The 19097-nt window shown below is 46.8% G+C and overlaps 2 protein-coding genes across 4 annotated transcripts in view; one reads left to right on the forward strand and one right to left on the reverse strand.

Annotated features, from left to right (window-relative positions):
- The window catches only part of LOC119166981 (blastula protease 10), a 64257-nt gene extending 53387 nt beyond the window's left edge, over window positions 1-10870 (reverse strand). For both annotated transcript variants that reach the window (XM_075891397.1, XM_075891399.1), the window contains exons 1-2: window positions 10765-10870; window positions 8681-8900 (exon numbers count right to left, since the gene is read on the reverse strand). In XM_075891397.1, the coding sequence (XP_075747512.1) occupies window positions 8681-8900; window positions 10765-10845 (301 nt within the window). In that variant the 5' untranslated portion in view covers window positions 10846-10870. The remainder of the gene's footprint in view (window positions 1-8680; window positions 8901-10764) is intronic.
- Window positions 1546-19097, forward strand: part of VhaSFD (V-type proton ATPase subunit VhaSFD) — a 36039-nt gene continuing 18487 nt past the window's right edge. The window contains exons 1-2 of one of the 2 annotated variants that reach the window (XM_037412477.2): window positions 1546-2383; window positions 18241-18322. In XM_037412477.2, coding sequence (XP_037268374.2) covers window positions 2134-2383; window positions 18241-18322 — 332 coding nt within the window. In that variant the 5' untranslated portion in view covers window positions 1546-2133. Of the gene's footprint in view, window positions 2384-17437; window positions 17754-18240; window positions 18323-19097 lie in introns of those variants that run through there. The other variant, XM_037412478.2, reaches the window with a different exon arrangement.

Consider the following 19097-nt stretch of genomic DNA (forward strand, 5'->3'; position numbering starts at 1 on the left):
AACTAGCCTGAACAGGAACACATGCAACAACATGCGCTGCCCACTATATGTCAATCAAGTGACCATATAGGCGGACGCGAGCGGAGAAGCTAGGGGTGGCACACCAAACCCGTGCCCCCCACCCCCCTCGATATCAAAATAACTGCCCTTCCCCCCCCAAAAAAAAAATTTGCCAATTTTTCTGGTGGACGCAGGATTCCCTCTCAGGGGGGGGGGGTCAGGTGTGACCCCCTCTCCTCTCCGTTGGTCACAACAAAAAATTAAAAAAACCAACTCCGCAATCGATGAAAAAATGAAATGAGGCTACGACTCGCTTCTCACAAAGGCCTGCGGCTTTACAGGGTAAAGGTGGGAAACGCACCGTTCTTCGAATGCAACTCAGGGGCCCATGGTCACCATTATCGTAAACAAACAAACAAACAGGCGTAGCGATAGCCCTACCAATTTTTTTATTTAGGGGGGGGGGGACGGTAAACCTCACATATGAATCAAGCCCTACGAATGAAAAAAAAATGACGTAAAAGGTCTGACTGAGTCAACATAGGGGGCAGAAATGGCACCCCCATCAGATGATTACATCCAACATTGGTACTACCCGTTGCCTTGCGATATTATTTACTGGTTTAAAGAAATTTAGTGCTTCTACTAAATGGAAAGAAATAGATTTCTTATGCTTCTTCATTCTCATCATACGATATTGGCAATTGGCAGGTACTTGGGAATTTCCCGAAAGTTCTTGCCAAACTAGAAAAAAAGTGACGATGATGTGCAGCCCTGTTTCGCGATTAGATTTTTTTTCTTTAAGCTTAGTGGCGAGTTGAGTGGTTTTATTGTTTTCTTTTCGCTAACTAATTTATTAGCATGACTTTTGCGGGTCGCAGTTACGCCAACACAATTCGTTCATGGGGCGAGGATAAGAGGTTAAGGAGCGTATGAAAGGGTGCGATGTATCATTAACGTCCATGTCTAAAACGTCGACACACGGCTGGCGACGTCAACTTTTTCTCCGCTGCCTCACCTGCAACGCCCATTTCGTTCCTTATAGTAACATGCCGAGACCTGTGTCTGTCGAACGATAACAACCATAAACATCGTCAGCCTGCATCTGCGCCAAACTGCCGTCACAATACGCGTCCCAAAGTTTCTTGAAGATATGTCTGGACTTGCAGGGCGTCGTCGTTACAAGACCAGATACGCGCCAACAGACAGCCTCTCTTCAAAGAGGCATGTAATGCAGTTTATATACACTTCTGTTTGGTATTATTTCTTTCCTCGTCCTGCACTGGCACCGTCTCACCGTAGCGGCATCGTGGCGCTGAGAGCAGCCTGCTCGGCAAACAGCGCGCCGACCAAGCCACCAGGCCTCGGATTCTCTCTTTTTTACTGCCTCCCTCCTCCACCTCCTCCCGCGTGCCTCTCTTGTTTCTGATACAATGCGGCCCAGCAGCGAGCAGCGAATGCGCGGCTGTCGAGGATTGCCGGCAGCTCACGTGCTTCGAAAAAACCGTCGCTTTCGCTCACCGCGCCGGCAGGGTGTAACGCATTTCTCATAACGGCCAGGTACGCACACTCAGGTAAAGTGGAGAAAAAAAAGATAGATTGACGTTTAGTTGTAGCCGAAGCTGCAGTTAGCTCGCGTCAGCTTGGAGGAATGAGACGAACTGCTGCGAGTCGTAAAGGGAGTTGCTGACATAGGCGTCTCGTCGGCGCCACGCTTTAAACGTTACGTTACTGCCGTTCGTGCAAGTTACCGAGCTACCTGTGCTTCTCGGCTCATTGCAAGAATAAGAGTGTGTACACAGTTCTGTCCGTCGTGCACTGCCTGCGTCGAACTGCGTCATTCGAAAGAAGGATCGAAGGGTCACGGCCATTCGCCATCATCATCGAGTCCACTCCCCTTTTCTTCGGCGGTTGCTGCACGTTCGCACTGTGATTCCCAGGAGTGCTCTTCTCAAGGAACACAGCGGATACAAGCTGGCATCGACCTTCTAACCTGATCTCTGCGTTTCAGTCTAAGGTTTCGTTTCAGTTATCTTTTTTTTTCGATTAGTGCCTGTTCTGTTCAGCTCGCAACGGTGACGACGATAGTGTGAGCGCTTGTTCTCAGAAGGAAAAGAGAGTCAAGTGTAGAAGATGCCTCGTGGGAAGATGGAGACCGGTAGTGGCGGCGGCAACGGCAAACACCACCGGAAGCGTGACCGGCTGAGCCCCGTGGGCGGGGGCTCGTACGAGCGGCGCAACAGCGACATCGAACTGGACAAGGTGACCGGACCTCCCGAGGCCTTCTTCCACCAGGCGAGGCAATCGAGGCGAGCCTCGGTCATGGCTGAATTGGTCATCAAGCAGCTGGAGGACCAGGACCAGGAGGAGAAAAAAGTCTCAGGTGCGTACGCACATGAGCACTCAGCCTCGCATGTTATGAGCACTCAGGCTTCCTTGCTATTGAGTAAATTATAACAAATGTTGGGGCGTTACGTCTCAGTATACCGCAATATGATAGCAAGAGACTCCGTAGTGAATGGCTTCAAAAATTTTGACCTCCCAGTGTTCTCTGCATCTTAATCTAAGCGCACGAGCCTCTGGTATTCCGTTTCCATCGAAGCGGCTGCCGCTGCAGCCGCAATTCGATCACCTGACCTCCGCGTTAGCAGTCGAGCGCCGTAATCACTAGACTACTGAGGCGGGTTATGGAGTAATAATAATTCATATTACTTTTGTGCCTTTACGTCTTGAAATCACGGTATATGAAAGACGCCTTAGTGAAGGGTTCCGTAATTTTCGGCCACCCCGGTTTCGTTAACATGGAGTATGAAGCGTTTTAGTTTTGATGCCTGGCTGAAGTTGTCTCGAAAACTACAGGTAATGTGGTTGTATCAAGTTAACGCTGACGAACACCCTCGGTGTGGTGATATCAAGTTAACGTTGTGTAGTTGCGATACCAAACGAGTTTGCAATCGATTAACGTGAGCGTTTGGGTGATTTGGTAGTCCATCGTCAAACAAATTTCAACAGCCCAGACAAGTTTGTATACGTCTACCTTGCTTTCTTTTTGAGGTCCGTTCACTTGAGACAACGTACGTACGCTGTCAATGTATGAAGAGAGGGAGATGGAAACAACAAGAATATTCATGTATGGTCGCACAACTGCCCGAGCATTGAGGCGAAACTATATCAACGCTTGCCTGGGCGATTACAGCCTCTTCAATTCTACTGGTACCTGTTAGAGCGGCTTTTGTGCGTGCTTTAAGCAGCTGCAATATGTGTCGGCGGTTTTATATGTTATGTTCATCATCGGGCGAACAGGTACATGTCAAGCTTGTGCTGAGGCAGGATTTTCCATCTGCTACGAAGTGTTCCCCGCACGGGTGCAGCTAGAGAATTTTTTTTTTCTGAGGGAGTGAGAGGTGGGGTTAGTTGAATTCCCCCCCAATATACACCCCCACCATGCCCCGTGAAGATTCCCGGAGCCCCTTCATCTCGCTTCATCGGGGTGAGTGACTGAAGGCGGCAGCATGGCTGGGCTGTTGGGAGCAAGTCTAAACGTGTTGCCGCCACACCACATGAATCGACGATGAATTGTCTGTCGGATTATAGCTCCTGCAAGTTTGAGTTGATCTGGTAACTTCCAAGGGCAGCAGCGTGATGCCGGCATGTATCTCTCATAAACATTGCCCATTAAGCACGCGGAGTTTTCGTCAGTGGCTTTCGGTGCTGCTGATCTTCGCATCAAGTGCCTTCAATGTTCTATAAAGCATCCTTGGTTTTCGTCAAGCAAGTACTCCTCCATTTCGTAGATACTTCTCTAAGCGCAAGTGCTATTCTTTCAATTTCTTTTGATCGATTTCGCCGGTTAATTACTTCCGCCATCACATATCTCGGGGTCTTAATTAGAATAATACGCACATAAAAAAGGCTAGTCAGCGTGATGTTCATATGGTCTTAAAAACAGGAGCGTCTATTTATGATTTCACATGCCAAAAGTTGTACCCCTTTGTCTGACACACATTCAATGTGTTGTGGCCTTATTTCTATTCAAGCGCATCTCTGCCGCTCGTGAGCAGTTGCAAGTGCAACTGCTGTTTCGATCCACATGGCAATACGTTCGACATTGCGGAAGTAAGCCGAATGCACCAATGCGTTCAAAGCTACGCACATATCGACGGTGGTTCGCCAGCACCTGTACAAAATATGTGTGAATAAATTACCTGTCACGCTGTGGGTAAAAAGACAATGGAATACCATAGAGCCATAGAATGGTTGCCCTTTTGAACTGGTTGTCAACGATGACTGAGTGTCTTTGTATCCATTGCTGAGTATTCTGGCCAAGATTTCACGCTTTAATTTTTTTCCGAGTTGCCCATGCGTATCGATTAACACTGCGCTGCTCGAGGAATCGAGGAAGGGTGTCGCGTAACGCATCCAATGAGCAACAGGGGTTGGGGGAGGGGAGTCTTTGGCTGAGAAGGACATGCATGGGAAGGTGGGGTAAGACTCTTCTCATTCACTGATGTTACCCAATTCTGTAGAAAGTAGAGGAGCGTATATTTATCTTCTAGACCAAAACTGAACACGTCTCAGGTGCACGGTTGACAGGAGGATCCTTCAAACAAGAACTTACACGAACCAGTGCAACTTAACTGCATGTTTCCAGAATTGCATGCTGGGGCCAAATGTAAATTTTGTGATCGTAGGGAAGCCATCTTAGAGCATAAACTATGGGGATACGAAATCCAGCAGGACCGGAAGGGTTATCCAGCAAGACAGGAAGGCTACCGAGAGACTACTGTCCCTGGTGTGCCCGATACGCACGCCATTAATTTGCAGGATGTTCAGAAATGTTTTCTCGCTCACTCACAAGGTGCGGGGTCTCATGCGTACGCCATTGCGATTGGCACAGAAGTATACCCGGCGGGAAACAAAATTTGGCGCTTTGGCTTGCCGAAAAGATGGTTTAATAATAAAGCACGACGTGGCAGGCCTTGTACCCTGTCGTTATTTTGACCACCGTATTTGATAACTTGCACATAACGTATGGTATAAAGGCGTATTAGCATTCTGTCTCTATCGAAATTCCACCATGCGGCCGGCACAGGAGCAAACAGCAAAGCTGGGGCTCAACGATGCAACGTCACAGTCACGTACTGCAGCCACATCGTGACTGCAGCTGCATGACTGGTCACAAAGGCCGTCTCACTTCACGTGGTGGTAAAGTGCCATCGTGTTGGAAAAACATCCGACGCGAACGTTCAAGCGGAGGAGAAGGACGGCTGGATATGAAATGCAAGTCAAGACCTTCGGCGCTGTTCTTTACTGATATTGAGGTTGTGCGATCGACAAGAAGCTAGAGTTAGTGTCATGAGGACCAACAAGAGGCCTGTGCTTGAACTATACATATTGTTTTTACCAACTGTGCTGCGTTTCTGCCGACCCAGATCGCGGTCAGTTCAAAGCAATAGCAGAATTAACAATGATGACTACGTTTTCTTTAACAAACTGGTACCACATATACTTCATGACGGTCGCTATCACTCTCCTCTCTGCCACTCTTCTTCTAGGCTCTTTTACATAAGTGCTAGAAGCTCACGGAACGAAGGACTGTGGGCAGCACGTTTTGCGAACTTGTGTCGTAGTTGAGTCAGTGATTTTCACATTATATATTCTGAGTGACGGGACAGATACAAAGCGCACAAGAGGTATATGTAGGAGGTATATTCTGTGCTCCTATCAGCATACATCGCGGAGGACATCACCAGCTAGCTCTTCCGGTGTTGCATCACAAGCTGCAATGTGATCTCGGTCTGTTCTACGGACTGTGCCCTTCGCCCATCAGGACCGGAAGTATTGGTTGGCGGTCAACTGTGCGCCTGAACTATGCAATGCATATCTGTTTTCTTACATTTTTACCGCTACGAAATCCTGTTCCCCGTGGAATTACCCGTCAGCGCGACCGCGTCATTCACATTCATTCCATTAGCATCGTTTCCGTCTCTCTCTCTCTCTCTCTCTCTCTCTTTCTCTTTCTTTCGCTCTTGCGGTGTTGCGCGTACAGTGCGAGAGGTTGTCACTTCCTGTCGTCTGAATATGTCCCTAGATTTTCTCAGTCTCGCAGTGATTATTGCGCACCAATACCGCAATTATGTGCGGTGGTTCTTTGGGTGCCTCGCATTCAGATGTAATTGGGTGGTATTCTTTTTTGAACTTGAAAAAAGAATCCCACCCAATTGCGAAAAGGAATGGCTCAGCCATTCCAGTTCTCGCGCATTGTCAGTGTTTGAGTGAAGAGCAACACTTATTTCTCCTTGCCATTGCTATGAGTCACTTCTTATAAACAACGAATGATAAAAATTGCACATAAATAAAGCATAAAATATCTCTATATAAAAATATTGGCCCCGTATCTGCATGTTACACCGCAAATGTCGTGGAAAGACAATTCTTGTGCCTGGAGGGAGTGAGCACAACGTTTATTCGATGTTCTGTGCAAGAAAATTGGTGAATGGTATTTTGGAGGCGCTGCGTTAGAGTGCCTCGAGCGTGCAGCGGAGGCGAAAAAGCGCATCAAGTCACGTCACACGTGAGACATGAGCGCTATCAGGCAGTCATCCTGGAAAACGGGGCGCGCGCCATGCGCGCCAGTCTCTGAGGTGATAAGGTGTAGAACGCAAGGTGACGGGTAGGTGCCACCACCGTGTCGTCTTATCAAACCGCTGGAAACACTTGCCGTTTCGTGCAAGCGTTGCATGGCCAGCGCAGCGTTATAAAGGCTACGATCCTTAAGATTACTTATGTATGCCTTTCTAGTAAAAAATACACATACATAATATTGACGTGTTGTTATAGTGCCTCAGATATGCGCAATAATTGCTTTTTAATTGACAATCGCACAAATATGAACGCTGAACCTTGAGCAATATTGGTGGGCGCTGTGGATGGGGTCGGCCGTTTGAAGCATCGTTTGGTCACTTTGGTGTCGTTTTGGGTACCGTTAAGGGTGGACAAACAGACAGACCAAAATTTTTGCGTCGAAGGTCCTTAAGAAACACTATCGTCTTTAAAAATGTTGGGCCTGGTTTGCCGTTGCTCGGGCTTGCGCCATGTACATACTAATTTTCTCCTCCGCGAATTTGCGCCATGTACATACTAATTTTCTCCTCGTCCTGCCCCTTTTAACAACAAGGGGCCCTCTCTCACTTCCTTGTGTGCCTGAATGCGCTCGGTCCTGGATCTGGTTTTGTTGCGGAAGGCGAGGACTCCCGAGCATGCATGCACAGCCCGCTCATGTTTGACCAACGCACAGCTGGTGCATCAGCTGTTCCCTGCATTGAACGGCGGAGAGAATGTATATGTGCGTCACGTGGCAGGTTATATAGGTGCCTCCCGTGCATGAAGGAATGATGCTCCCACAGCTGCCTTGGAACAGATGCGTGAATGTAATATATTTTCTCATTATTTTTTTTTTACATTTTAAGGGCCTTGTACGCTGTCGTACGTAGGCGTTGCGACATTGTCCTGTTATGAAACACATGTGCAGCTTGAATTCAGTGGAATGGCGTGTACCAATTTCTGTTATAGCGCGGAACGCGCTGCACTTGAGTGGTAGAAGATTTTACGAGTTCCATAGCATTTTACCATATATCGAAACGATCCACTCATTCAGTATCAGCAGAACTTTTATCGGACGGACGTTACAGTGGAAGAGGGGGATGGGAGGTAGTAATACAAAAGACCAAACGGACCCACGACCCATTATAAGGCATACTTCTTGTTGTCGCTTAAGTACGCTTGAAGCAAAGACAAAGGGACGAAATTGTTAGTATTACTCAACGTTTTTGGGAACGTTGGTATTACTGTAGCACACTCAAGAATGTGACAGCAGTTCGTAACTGATTGGTTATGCCCAAACAGTAACGGTGAGTGTTAGAGCCCCGACGAGTGTCCAGCGTGAGTCGTCAGTGATTGAATTCGAGCGAGCGTCTCGCGCACAGTCGTGACAAGCCCGCACGTCAACGTACATGCTAATATTTACACGCAATACGATTGGAGCTAACGAACAATTTCGGGGTGACCACGACTCTGGCATATCAAGGAATTTTTGGTGTGACACTTTCATAGAACGACGCTAAATGCAGATATCGGTGAGAAAGCTTACGCGGCAATATCCCTACCATAGTGGTACAAATTGCTCAATCTGTTAATTAATTGCCGATGCTTAAACGAACTATGACAGAACACGTGGCGTCCAGGGTAACCAAAAGCTACCATTTTCAGTATTTAACGCCTTTAGTTACTCGTGCACTGATACATGTGTACATAAGCAGTGCCACTTTTAGTAACTCGTGCAGCCCTACATGTGTACAGTGCCAGGGTCATCTTAAATAAACCCATGAATGTGTGCACAATCGGTGTCATCTCAGTGACTCATTCACCCATTCCTGAGGACAAAAGCAATGTCACCTTTGGTAGTCCATGCACTTATACTTGCGTGCAAAATCTGTGTCACCTTTAGTAACTCATGCAACCCTTCATATACATAAGCAGTGTCCCCTTTATACTCATGCACCCATGCATATCGTTGCGCTGGGTTGCGGCAATCGCTGCGCTGTGGTGTGCGAAGAAGAGGACGATATGTACAAGTATAGTGACACCTTCAGTAAAGTGCGTATTTATAATACATGCTCACACGAGTGGAAGTCGTAGTATACAGTCCTGCGGGGCCATCGCCTCCAGATGAAAGGCACGGCCTTGCGTTGATGATGATCGCCGTCTTTGACGGACGCGTCGGTGGCATTGGCGCTTGCAATCATGTCTAGCCACTCCGTGGTGCGCACCGCTATGTCGCCATCGATGAGCGTCAGGCCTTGCGATGACAGGTCGAGGCGGCTGTTTTCTAGCGTGTCCCACTGCGCAAGCGACATGTAGTGTTTGATTGATTGATTTGTGGGGTTTAACGTCCCAAAACCACCATTTGATTATGAGAGACGCCGTAGTGGAGGGCTCCGGAAATTTTGACCACCTGGGGTTCTTTAATGTGCACCCAAATCTGAGCACACGGGCCTACAACATTTCCGCCTCCATCGGAAATGCAGCCGCCGCAGCCGGGAATCGAACCCGAGACCTGCGTGTCAGCAGCCGAGTACCTTAGCCACTAGACCACCGCGGCGGGGCGGACATGTAGTGTTTAAATATGGCACGTGAATGAAGGGAATTAATAGGATCTGCTGCGGACAAATGCCCAATAAGAGTATGTTGCTCATGTTAAATTGTTATGTACACTTATTATAGGCTCGTGTGCTCAGATTTAGGTGTACGTTAAAAGAACCTCAGGTGGTCGAAATCTCCGGAGCCCTCCACTACGGCGTCTTTCATAATCATATGGTGGTTTGGGGACGTTAAACCCCACATATCAATCAATCAATACATATATACGCAAGAACCGTAGGCATTATCATCATCATCAGCAGCAGACTGGCTACGCCCACTGCAGGGCAAAGGCCTCTTACATGATCCGCTAATCAACCCGCTCTTGTGCTTTCCGCTACCACGTTATACCTGCGAACTTTTCAATCTCGTCGGCCCACCTAACTTTATGTCTCCCCCTCGTGCGTTCGCATTCTCTGAGAATCTAGTCAGTTACCCTTGATGACCACCGGTTATCCTGCCTACGCGCTAGGTGCCCGGCCCATGTCCATTTCTTCTTCTTGATTTCAGCTATGATATCCTAAACCCCAGTTTGTTCCCTGACCCATTCTGCTCTCTTTATGTTTTTTTAGGTATATTTCAAGGCAACATATCAGATTTTCTTGATTCATATGAACTATTAAAAACAGCTAATTGAGTTTCGATGTCGTTTATTTTACTTAGTTGAGAGTTTCGAACATGACACTTATTCTTATTTCAAAACTTGCAGGGATTTTTTTTCTAAACGTTGACGAGGTATAAGCTTAAAATAGACGTTTGCAGTTACTATAGATTTTAGGATTTACGTGAAAAACTTAATCATGGCCGCTGCAGTGAGAAAAAAATTTCATTGTTCTCATGCATTTATATAAGAATGACGTGCAACGCTAAACAAGTCATGTACAGTATAACACCAACGCCGGTATCGACTTTAGCCATCCAAATGACCTTTCGAGAAAGTCTGCCTCCTTGCATAGCCAATCAATCGACGGGATGCTAACGCAGTTACACTGCTACGAAAGATACGGTGCGCCAAAAAAAAAAAAATCTCTCACACATAGCTTCATCGGTTTGCTTGGCTAGAACCACATAGAATGCAAACAACAGGTCACAGCCAGCCCCCTTCCTGTTACTTAGTTATTCGAAGTTATAATACTAACACGTCAATCATCATGGCGGCCTAATGGTTGTGATACTCGACTACCCACCTGAAGTTCGTGGGATCGACTCCGGCCCCGCCGGCCGGACTTAGACGGAGGTGAAATGTACGAGGCCTGTGCACCTTTATAAAGGTGCACGTCAAAGAACGCCAGATGGTAACGATTTCCGGAGCCCTTGACTACGGCGCCCCTCAGGGCCACATCATGGTTTTTGTAATGTAAAACTCAAGCCATCAGTACTATTACTATTATTCTTATTATTATGATTATTAGCACGCCGAAGATACAAAAGTCGTATACTTGTATGTTCTTCTTTCGCACATGGGCGTCATCGCGAAAAACGCCATACGCTGGGATACAGTTCACAAGTGGCAAGCTAAGTGTGCACATGCGTGATAAACCTTGAGGTATAACTTAGTGTGCTTACCTCATTCGATAAGACATCATCCGATGAGTGTACGGACAAAACATTAAGCAGCGCAATGATTACAACCGTGGCTGTAGACATCGTCGAGGCGTGTGCCCAAAGGGTAAGACCTCACTGTGCACTGTCAGTCTCTGCAGAAAGCAATGCTGTAATTGCATGAGGGCTCACGTGATTCGACAACTAATTTATCTTTTGGTACGCATTATCTGAAACCTCTTTGTGAAACACGGATTCACGGTGAATGCATGCATGCATTGCGGAAACTTTCCACGCTTGTCGTGGGTTCGTTTATTCGTTGAGCTTGTCAACTTTATCCTCCAATGCGGGCCGGAGCAAAGCTGCTGGTAGTGTGATGAATGCGGTCAAGTGCCTTTTGAGAGAAGTTTGCTTTCTGTTCGTTTTCTGCCTTAGTTGAAAACACAACTATAGTTAGACCTACCCTTTATGTGTCCTGCCGTGGGCACCCGCAAGCATCGTATTCGAACCGCATGGAATATTGCGGAACGAGTTCAGGAGGTGCGAGCACATCGGGTCTGCCTATGAATGTAGACAGCATAAAGCAAAATGTTCTACTCATCTCATATCATATACACACACATCCCTCCCCACTGCCTGGCCGAAATCAGCGACATCACTAACTAGGCATCACTAACTAGGGGTGGGTTAGGGCTAGCACCCCCATCCCCCAATTCGTATGAATGGGGGAACTTCACCGAGGAAAAACGATAAAAATAGGTGTTGTTCAAGGTCTTTAATCCCCTGCTAAATTCATACCTTGGTCGGTCACAACTAAGAAGTCTGCGGCATGTCTTCCTAAAAGGTGGACACAAGCCTGCATTAATGGGCACGCGCTCAAGAATGACGCCATAAGCAGGACGCTTGGTGATCCCGCGCCATCAGACAACGTTGTACCCACGAGTGGGGCTTCATTTCATTTCATTTATTTCGCCCTTAAAGGCCCGAAGGCATTACATAAGGGGGGACAAGTAACAAGATAGGGTACAATGTTCAACAGGATAAGTAAAGTTCAACAGGATAACAGGATAAGTAAGGCTATTTCATTAGTCGGGGAGGTGATCGGCTGCCGCGTTTCGGTCGTGTGAGCGTGGCGTTTCCGGACTTGTTATATTGTTCCCGACCACAGCGATGTTGCACAATGCGGTAAGGAACCTAGTGTAAATAAATTTCAAAAGCAACGGAAGAGTGACAGTGGTTTTTCGCGTGCACGTCTTTCAATACACAACTACTCCCTCCACAACTACTCCCATTTGGCCAGCATCCTGCATCGCCAGCACAACCTGACCACACCTGCAGGCATTTTATCAGTTGACTACGTCATTATACAATACGGGAAAGTAGCGCACTTCGAACGGAAACAAAAGGAACTAGAAGGACACGACGCTGGCTGCTCGTAACTAAACTTCTTTCAGAAAGTATACTTTTTTTATGTATGCACACACGCAACTCCGGGTGACACAGAAATGAATTAACAGTCGACGCATCCTTATCAAAGAACAAATTTCTGCGCATAATCAAGTGATAGTGCCACGTCCTTCTCGTTCCTTTTTGTCACCGTTTAAAGTGCGCCACTTCACGATACGCTACAATGGTCAGTCACCAACTAGCCCAGCTGTCAACCTTATTGAACTCGAATGCGTCTGCGTGTCGTTCACCGCTGAAGCTTCGTTCAACACTGGCAACGTTTACATAAATCTGACGGACAGTGTTGTGCCTGAGAAGTCGGCACAAACAATATTTCATCGATTTCATACAAAAAGTCACAGTTTCGCCGCAAAGGTGAAGCAATGAATGCGATAGCAACAACTTGGAATGTAAAGCTTAGAACAGCAAGCAGATCAAAACGTGCAGCACACTGCTCACGCGCAAATGGCGCACGAAAACAACATACACAGGACGAGAGCGGAATAACAACGTTTGCCGCTCGACACTTAACGTGCTGTTTAAACAAAAAGGACGTACGAAACGTAAACACAGGTACAGATATGAGTTTGAACTAACAAGTGTCCCAGTTGTTATACTTCGCTGTGTATTAAAACCGTGCTGTTTTCGCTAACGGGGCCTGTGCAGCGTAGCAATGTGACCTTCGTGGGCCTGGCAACTAACGCAATCGTTCCGGTGATAGTCGAAGGCACACAATTATCCCCACCGAAGGATAAGCGCACGCCCACAAGCACCCATTCACGAAGCAAAGTACGCGGGGGAGATAAGCGCGCATCGGCGCATCGTGACGAGCTGGGCGCCGAGCGCGGGCGGCATTTTTTTATTTCTTGAGTTTTCATGCATATAGATACGTATACATATACGGGGAATGATGGTGGCGACGAAAGAAAAACAGCCAAGACTGTGATATAATTGCTATCGCAATAAAACTGTTTGCATGAGAACACAAAATTTTGAATGTGTCCAAACGTGTGTGACGGATGCCTGTAAAGCTGGCTTTTTCTATATAAGACACAATATGCGGAAAAGCCTTCCTCTTTTACCGAAAGGGGTTTACGTTTACTGTGGCATGCCCTGGGAGGGAAGATTGAACGGCCGTGACTGTGACAATGTTAGGCATTCTCATAAGTATATAACATGTATTAACACGAAGTTGGTGAATGCGGGGTACACCAAGACTTCACGGACGTATTTCTGCTATTTTCTGCAACTCATAAAATGTAGGCTTATTGTATAAGGCTTCTGCAGAGTAACTTCAACGAAAAGTGCGGCTTAGCGCCACCGCGAATTGAGTAGGTGTGATAAAAGAATAGAAGAAAGACGAGTTGGAGGTTTGAATCAATGTGTAAAGCTAGCGTTCAGACGTCTTTGACCTATCGAGACTAGAGAGCCTTGATGCGCGCTCCGCCTCCGGACGCGGCGCGCACATGGAGGCTTTCTACTCAAAACCATTTGTGACGACTGCTTCGGGTCAGCACCTCCTATAGAAGAGGCGTTTTTTGGTCGAATCAATTAGGTCTGAAAAAAATATGCTGGAGTGAAAGCTCTTGCAAAGCCTTGCCAGCAAAAGTGAAGCGAGCTTCTGCCTTCTAAATTTCTCGGAAACAAGCTATTTTCTGGTGGTACCAACGAAGAGATCAACAGGCCGTAATCGGTTGGTGCAAACGGTACGTTAATCACAAGATAGAATTTACTTGTTCCCGGTGAAATAATGCATACGGTTATTGGTGACTTGACGTCCAATAAATTTTGCCGAGAGTTCGAGGCTTAATAAGGAAAACTAGTAACAAAACACACTTAAAGCGGTATCGTACCCGAAAACGTTGCCACATTAAACTCGTCGGGTGTGCCAGGAAAACGCTCCGTTTCGTTCACCGAACGCCGACGGCTTATCATTCCCCTGCTAAGATGGCCGCCGCAGCCACCATATTTTGGTGGACGCGGCTTCACTGCTGGGCAATAATTTCCACTACAGCAAACATTTTAGAACCTCTTTGGGGCGAATCGACCGAGCCAGCCGAACCAATGCAAAAGCATTTGGATAAACGCACGACCACATTCTAAGGAAAGCGAGCAATGAGCACGCCCATCTTTTTAACGCTAACTTCGAGCACAACCTGCTTCACCAAGGCAAAAACATTGTGACGGCTTAGCCGGCCAACGAAGTGCTGCAGGTGGACAGAACTGGTGAGATATACGATCACTGAGAACTTGAGAATGTGTCGCAAAATTTTGTAGAGGCAACAGCGTACTGTCGCGCTACCTGAAGTCAGTGCGATATGGCCATAGAAAGCAAACGAACAAAACTGACTCTATGAAGACGGACGAGGTCGAAGAAAGTGTTTGCGGGCATCGGGATCGTCTTGTCTTGTCTTGTCTCCTAGGAGATCTTGGCTCATACCCACTTGGGGGATTGGCCACACTGTACCTCATAATAGATCGTTTTTTACAACGCTTGCTAAAAAATAAAATAAAGAGAAATTGGATAGGAACAATAATAATGTTCCTTTGAAAAAAACGTGAAAAAATTGCAGAAGAATGCGATAAACCAGAATATATAGAACTCTAGATGACCAATTACTTCATTTTCCCGCCCCGCCGCGGTGGTCTAGTGGCTAAGGTACTCGACTGCTGACCCGCAGGTCGCGGGTTCAAATCCCGGCTGCGGCGGCTGCATTTCCGATGGAGGCGGAAATGTCGTAGGCCCGTGTGCTCAGATTCGGATTTTCCGGAGCCCTCCACTACGGCGTCTCTCATAATCATATGGTGGTTTTGGGACGTTAAACCCCACAAATCAATCAATCAAACTTCATTTTCCTTTATCTAACTTCTAAGTCCCCCCCATTTATTAACCACCATTTTAATGGCCGATCCCCGGTAGTGGGTATACGAGCTAAGCATAGGCACGAGCAAGCAAGCAAGGCACGCGCCAGCTGTGCACGCGGCGACGACGAAGCAGAAGAAGACGGCTGGCGCCCCGGTCTGCCGCGCTGTATACAGTATAACTCCAAACTCGGGTAGGGTGCCACGGATACAAGGTTTTATTCTGTCCAGTTGATTGACTCTTCGACCAGCTTCACGATTCTCCGGTCCACACTCAGCTCGCTCTTAAAGTCCACCCTAAACTTGCTGGTGGGAAGCCCTTCCGGAAGCTCGACGAACGCCATGCACGCTCCTCAAGCTGCTTCGGGGGCTGACAACGCGAACGAACGTAAGTGGAACGCGGATCTCCCTGCTGTCTTTTGTGTGGGCGCTCATTGCAGCAGCAGAATCTTTGAGTTGCGTCTTACTTCCGGTAGTATTTAAAAAAAAAACGACAGGAAGGGGAAGATGGAAACTTGCGATGAAAAAAAAAATCCGTAAAGAGGGGTTGTGTGGAGCCGACGTTTCGACAAGAGAACGTGTCTTCCTCAACGCTAGAACAGAAGAAAAAATCTGTAAACAGTGGTTGTGTCGAGCCGACGTCAGTTCGACACAACTCCTGTTCACGGATTTTTTTATTTTTTTTTCATTCTAGTAGTTTGTCACATATAGTATACTGTTTTGTAGCATGGGCATAAGCAGGATTTTTTTTGGGGGGGGGGTACCTTTTTTATCTGAAGGGAGGGGGTAGATAAATGGTCATATTGTGCTACGTTTTTTATGGCGAAACAATTTCGAAGGGGAAGGGAGGCACGGGCCCAGTGTGCCACCCCTTTGCTACTCCCCTGTTTTGCAGAGAACCGGCGCTGTCCGTCTGTATTTACAGCCATTTTCAATTCCTCGGTACCTGACTCGGCTTGAATCATTTTATCATGGGCCAAACCAACTGTATCTCATTATGTTCGTGAATAGCGTACTGAAAACCACCAATTGCTATTTCGTATTTTCCTATGTGTATTAGTGCAAGACTGTCATTCTCAGACCCCCATGCAGTCATTTGTTAGTGTTCCTGGTCATGGTAATGTTTAGAAATTTAAATACACTTATGTAATCGAATCGTTTACCATATTGTCGTGCCAGCGCTGGTCGCGTACTCCATTAAGTACACGCGCGACAAGACGCGAGCGAGTTTCTTCGGGGTGGTGATTGTTATGAGGCGTTAAAGTATATCCAGCTCCAGGAAGTGGATCTATCTTAGTGGTGGACAGAGGGAAGCGGCTCAAATATTCTGGGACATTTTGGAGCTCTTCATGAACAGTATATTAGGGACAGCAGTATGAAGCGTCGTCTCTTGAGTGGAATTGTGGGAAAGCGCTAGGTGTTCCAATTCCGAGATACGCGCTTGTGGGAACCCGACCACCCATCATGGTAAGTCCAGTTTGTAAATTACCAGTTATGAACAAGTTCAAAAAAATTGTTCTTGAGTGAATTAAAATGCCTGGTCCTGTCTGAACAAGGACACGTCTCTTTTTGCGTGCAGACGCGACTTTCTTTTTGCGAGTTGTTTTTTCGTTTAAGAGAGAGAGGCACACAAAGTAAGCTTACCATCGTTATAACAGAAAATTTCATGATTGTGAGTTTTCTATGCTCTGTGCAGTTTAATGTATGTTCATGGTTCATTGATATGTGGTTAGTTTTCTCAATAATATGCAGCCGCTGACTTGGTCTGAGTAAAGCTTGCGATGTGAAGTGGTACGTGGTTGGCAGGGGGCGAGTCCACACCAGCCTTCTACCATAATGAAGGCACACAGCGACGAGTATGCATAGTTTGTATACTATAACAAGTTTGTTTTTATTTTGGCAGATATACGTGCTGTAATTGCGGTATACTTTATGAGGCAAGTCGTAGCGGAGGGCTCCGAAAATGTCAACCACCTGAACACACCTAAATCCAAGTAAACAGGCGCGTTATGGGTCGATAATGTGATCTCACGAAGATAACTGAATGTCAGAAAATGTACGATGCCTAAACTCGTGCGAAAAACTTTCGCAAGACCTTGCGGGTAAGAAGTCTTAACACAGCATGAGTCAAGGGTGAACCCGTGAAGTATTTCTGAGCAAGACATGCTGCGAGTTTTTGAATCTCGCGCTTAAAATGACCCTCGCGACCTACAGCGGTGATAGCTGGAACAATTCCGCGCCCAAAACGACGCATTGTTTGAAAAGACGCAAAAAATATCAAACTACATAAACAATCGCAGTATGCATTGCCTTTAAAGTCTTCACTATTACATAGTAGAATAGTTAGCGCATCACAGCCGATTGATGCGACACACGGAGATGCTCGCCGGATAGTCGCCAGTCTCTGTGCGCCAGTCGTGTTGATTCCTGTGTGTTTCTTGCGATCTCGCATTTAGAGGTCACGTTTAGTGGACTGTTTATCGCCCTTACTGTTGACCGTGTTACGCGGAGGCAACAGGCGGGCTTAGAATTCAGCGCTGTCCGCCTACTTCTCGATTTTTTGCCCCATTGCGGGGTGTGCCGCATCGGTGTCTTCTCACGTGACGTCTGCTGCTGCCGTCTCCGCTACCTGTCGCAAAATATGTCTCTGAGCGCGGATATTGGCTCCGTTCTGACGGGTTTGCCCGATGATTTCGAAAAAGGAGGTTAGTAATTTTTTTTCTTCTGGACGATAATTATCGCCGGTGCGTTCGTTTCCGTTTGACGAGCGCCGTCTTGCTGTGCTGCTGTCGGCAATGCAACCGCGAATAGGCGCATGAACGCTCCGTTCTGTGTCTGCGATTGTTTCGTTCGCGTGATATTCACTGTCGCTATGCGCCGGGAACATATTCGCTTTCATATTATGTCTGTCGTCCATTCTACACACACTAAATAAATCGTTTTATCGCGTTTTGCGAACTCTTGATTTCCACCTCAGCTTGGTTTCGGTACATAGGTTACTTTCTGTTACGTTACGGTTATGTTTTTTGGTAGCTACGGGACATTTGTAGACATAATGGGAGTGTCTGATTCTACATAGTTTGTTGCTGCAGTTAGTCGCGCTTCCAAACCTCCTATGTGCAATCGCGAGTTCCATTTGGCGTAAGCGAGCTGGTACTATTTTAAAACCGACTTTTGATTATTTATCTTCAGGTGTGGTGGCTGCAACCAGCGTTCTTCATCAGAGAGCCAATGAAATACGGCAACAAAGGGTCAATTGGCAGTCCTACCTACAGTGAGTAAAATATGGCACAGTTTCGATTTGTCGTACAATGTGTGTCGGCAAGAGAAGATCCCATGCACACCTTAGTAATAAGCGGACGTACTTCGAATAGGTGGCAAGTCACCGTAGTGGCATTATTGTTCCCAGTTGCGGCGTGAGCCATGTTGCATGGACCAGCGCTAATAATGCACGACGTATGTGCATGTTTCAGACAAAACACTAGAATATGCCGAATTGCATATGGTGAACCAGCATTTTCAATATGTAGCAAAGTAAATAGCTCTAGCCTCTTCTCAGTAATGCAAAAGAGCATGCATTGAAACTCATTCCTAATTAAGTTATATTAACACTACAGGACCTCCAGATAGTTAAGGTTGCAGCTGGATTCCAAGTGGGTCCACTACAACTGGTTATGGTGCCATTTGGTTTACCATCAGCTTCCAAGCGGAACCAGTTGCTTCTATTGTTGGGACTAGTCGGTCTACAGCTGGAACCAGCTGATCTCGGTCACTAGTTGAAGCCAGTTGGATTCCCAGTTGCACATTTTACATGGGCCGTGCACGCAGTTTTCAATAAAATGTGCATAGTTTTTATGTAAGTGAGTTAGCCTGCCTCCATGGCTGGCTAGATGAGCGAAGTGCCACGGGAAACAGATCTTGGCGAGCCAGATCTGCTGACTTGGCTTCCCGTTGTGTGAAAATCAATGTGGGAAAACTTATGATTGCTTGCAAACAGTTTCAGTACATAAGTATGCTTGCTGCAGTATTGCTGGTTGGTGTTGCTATGT

This window comes from Rhipicephalus microplus, chromosome 1, assembly GCF_043290135.1.
Source record: "Rhipicephalus microplus isolate Deutch F79 chromosome 1, USDA_Rmic, whole genome shotgun sequence".
Taxonomy (NCBI): Eukaryota; Metazoa; Arthropoda; class Arachnida; order Ixodida; family Ixodidae; genus Rhipicephalus; species Rhipicephalus microplus.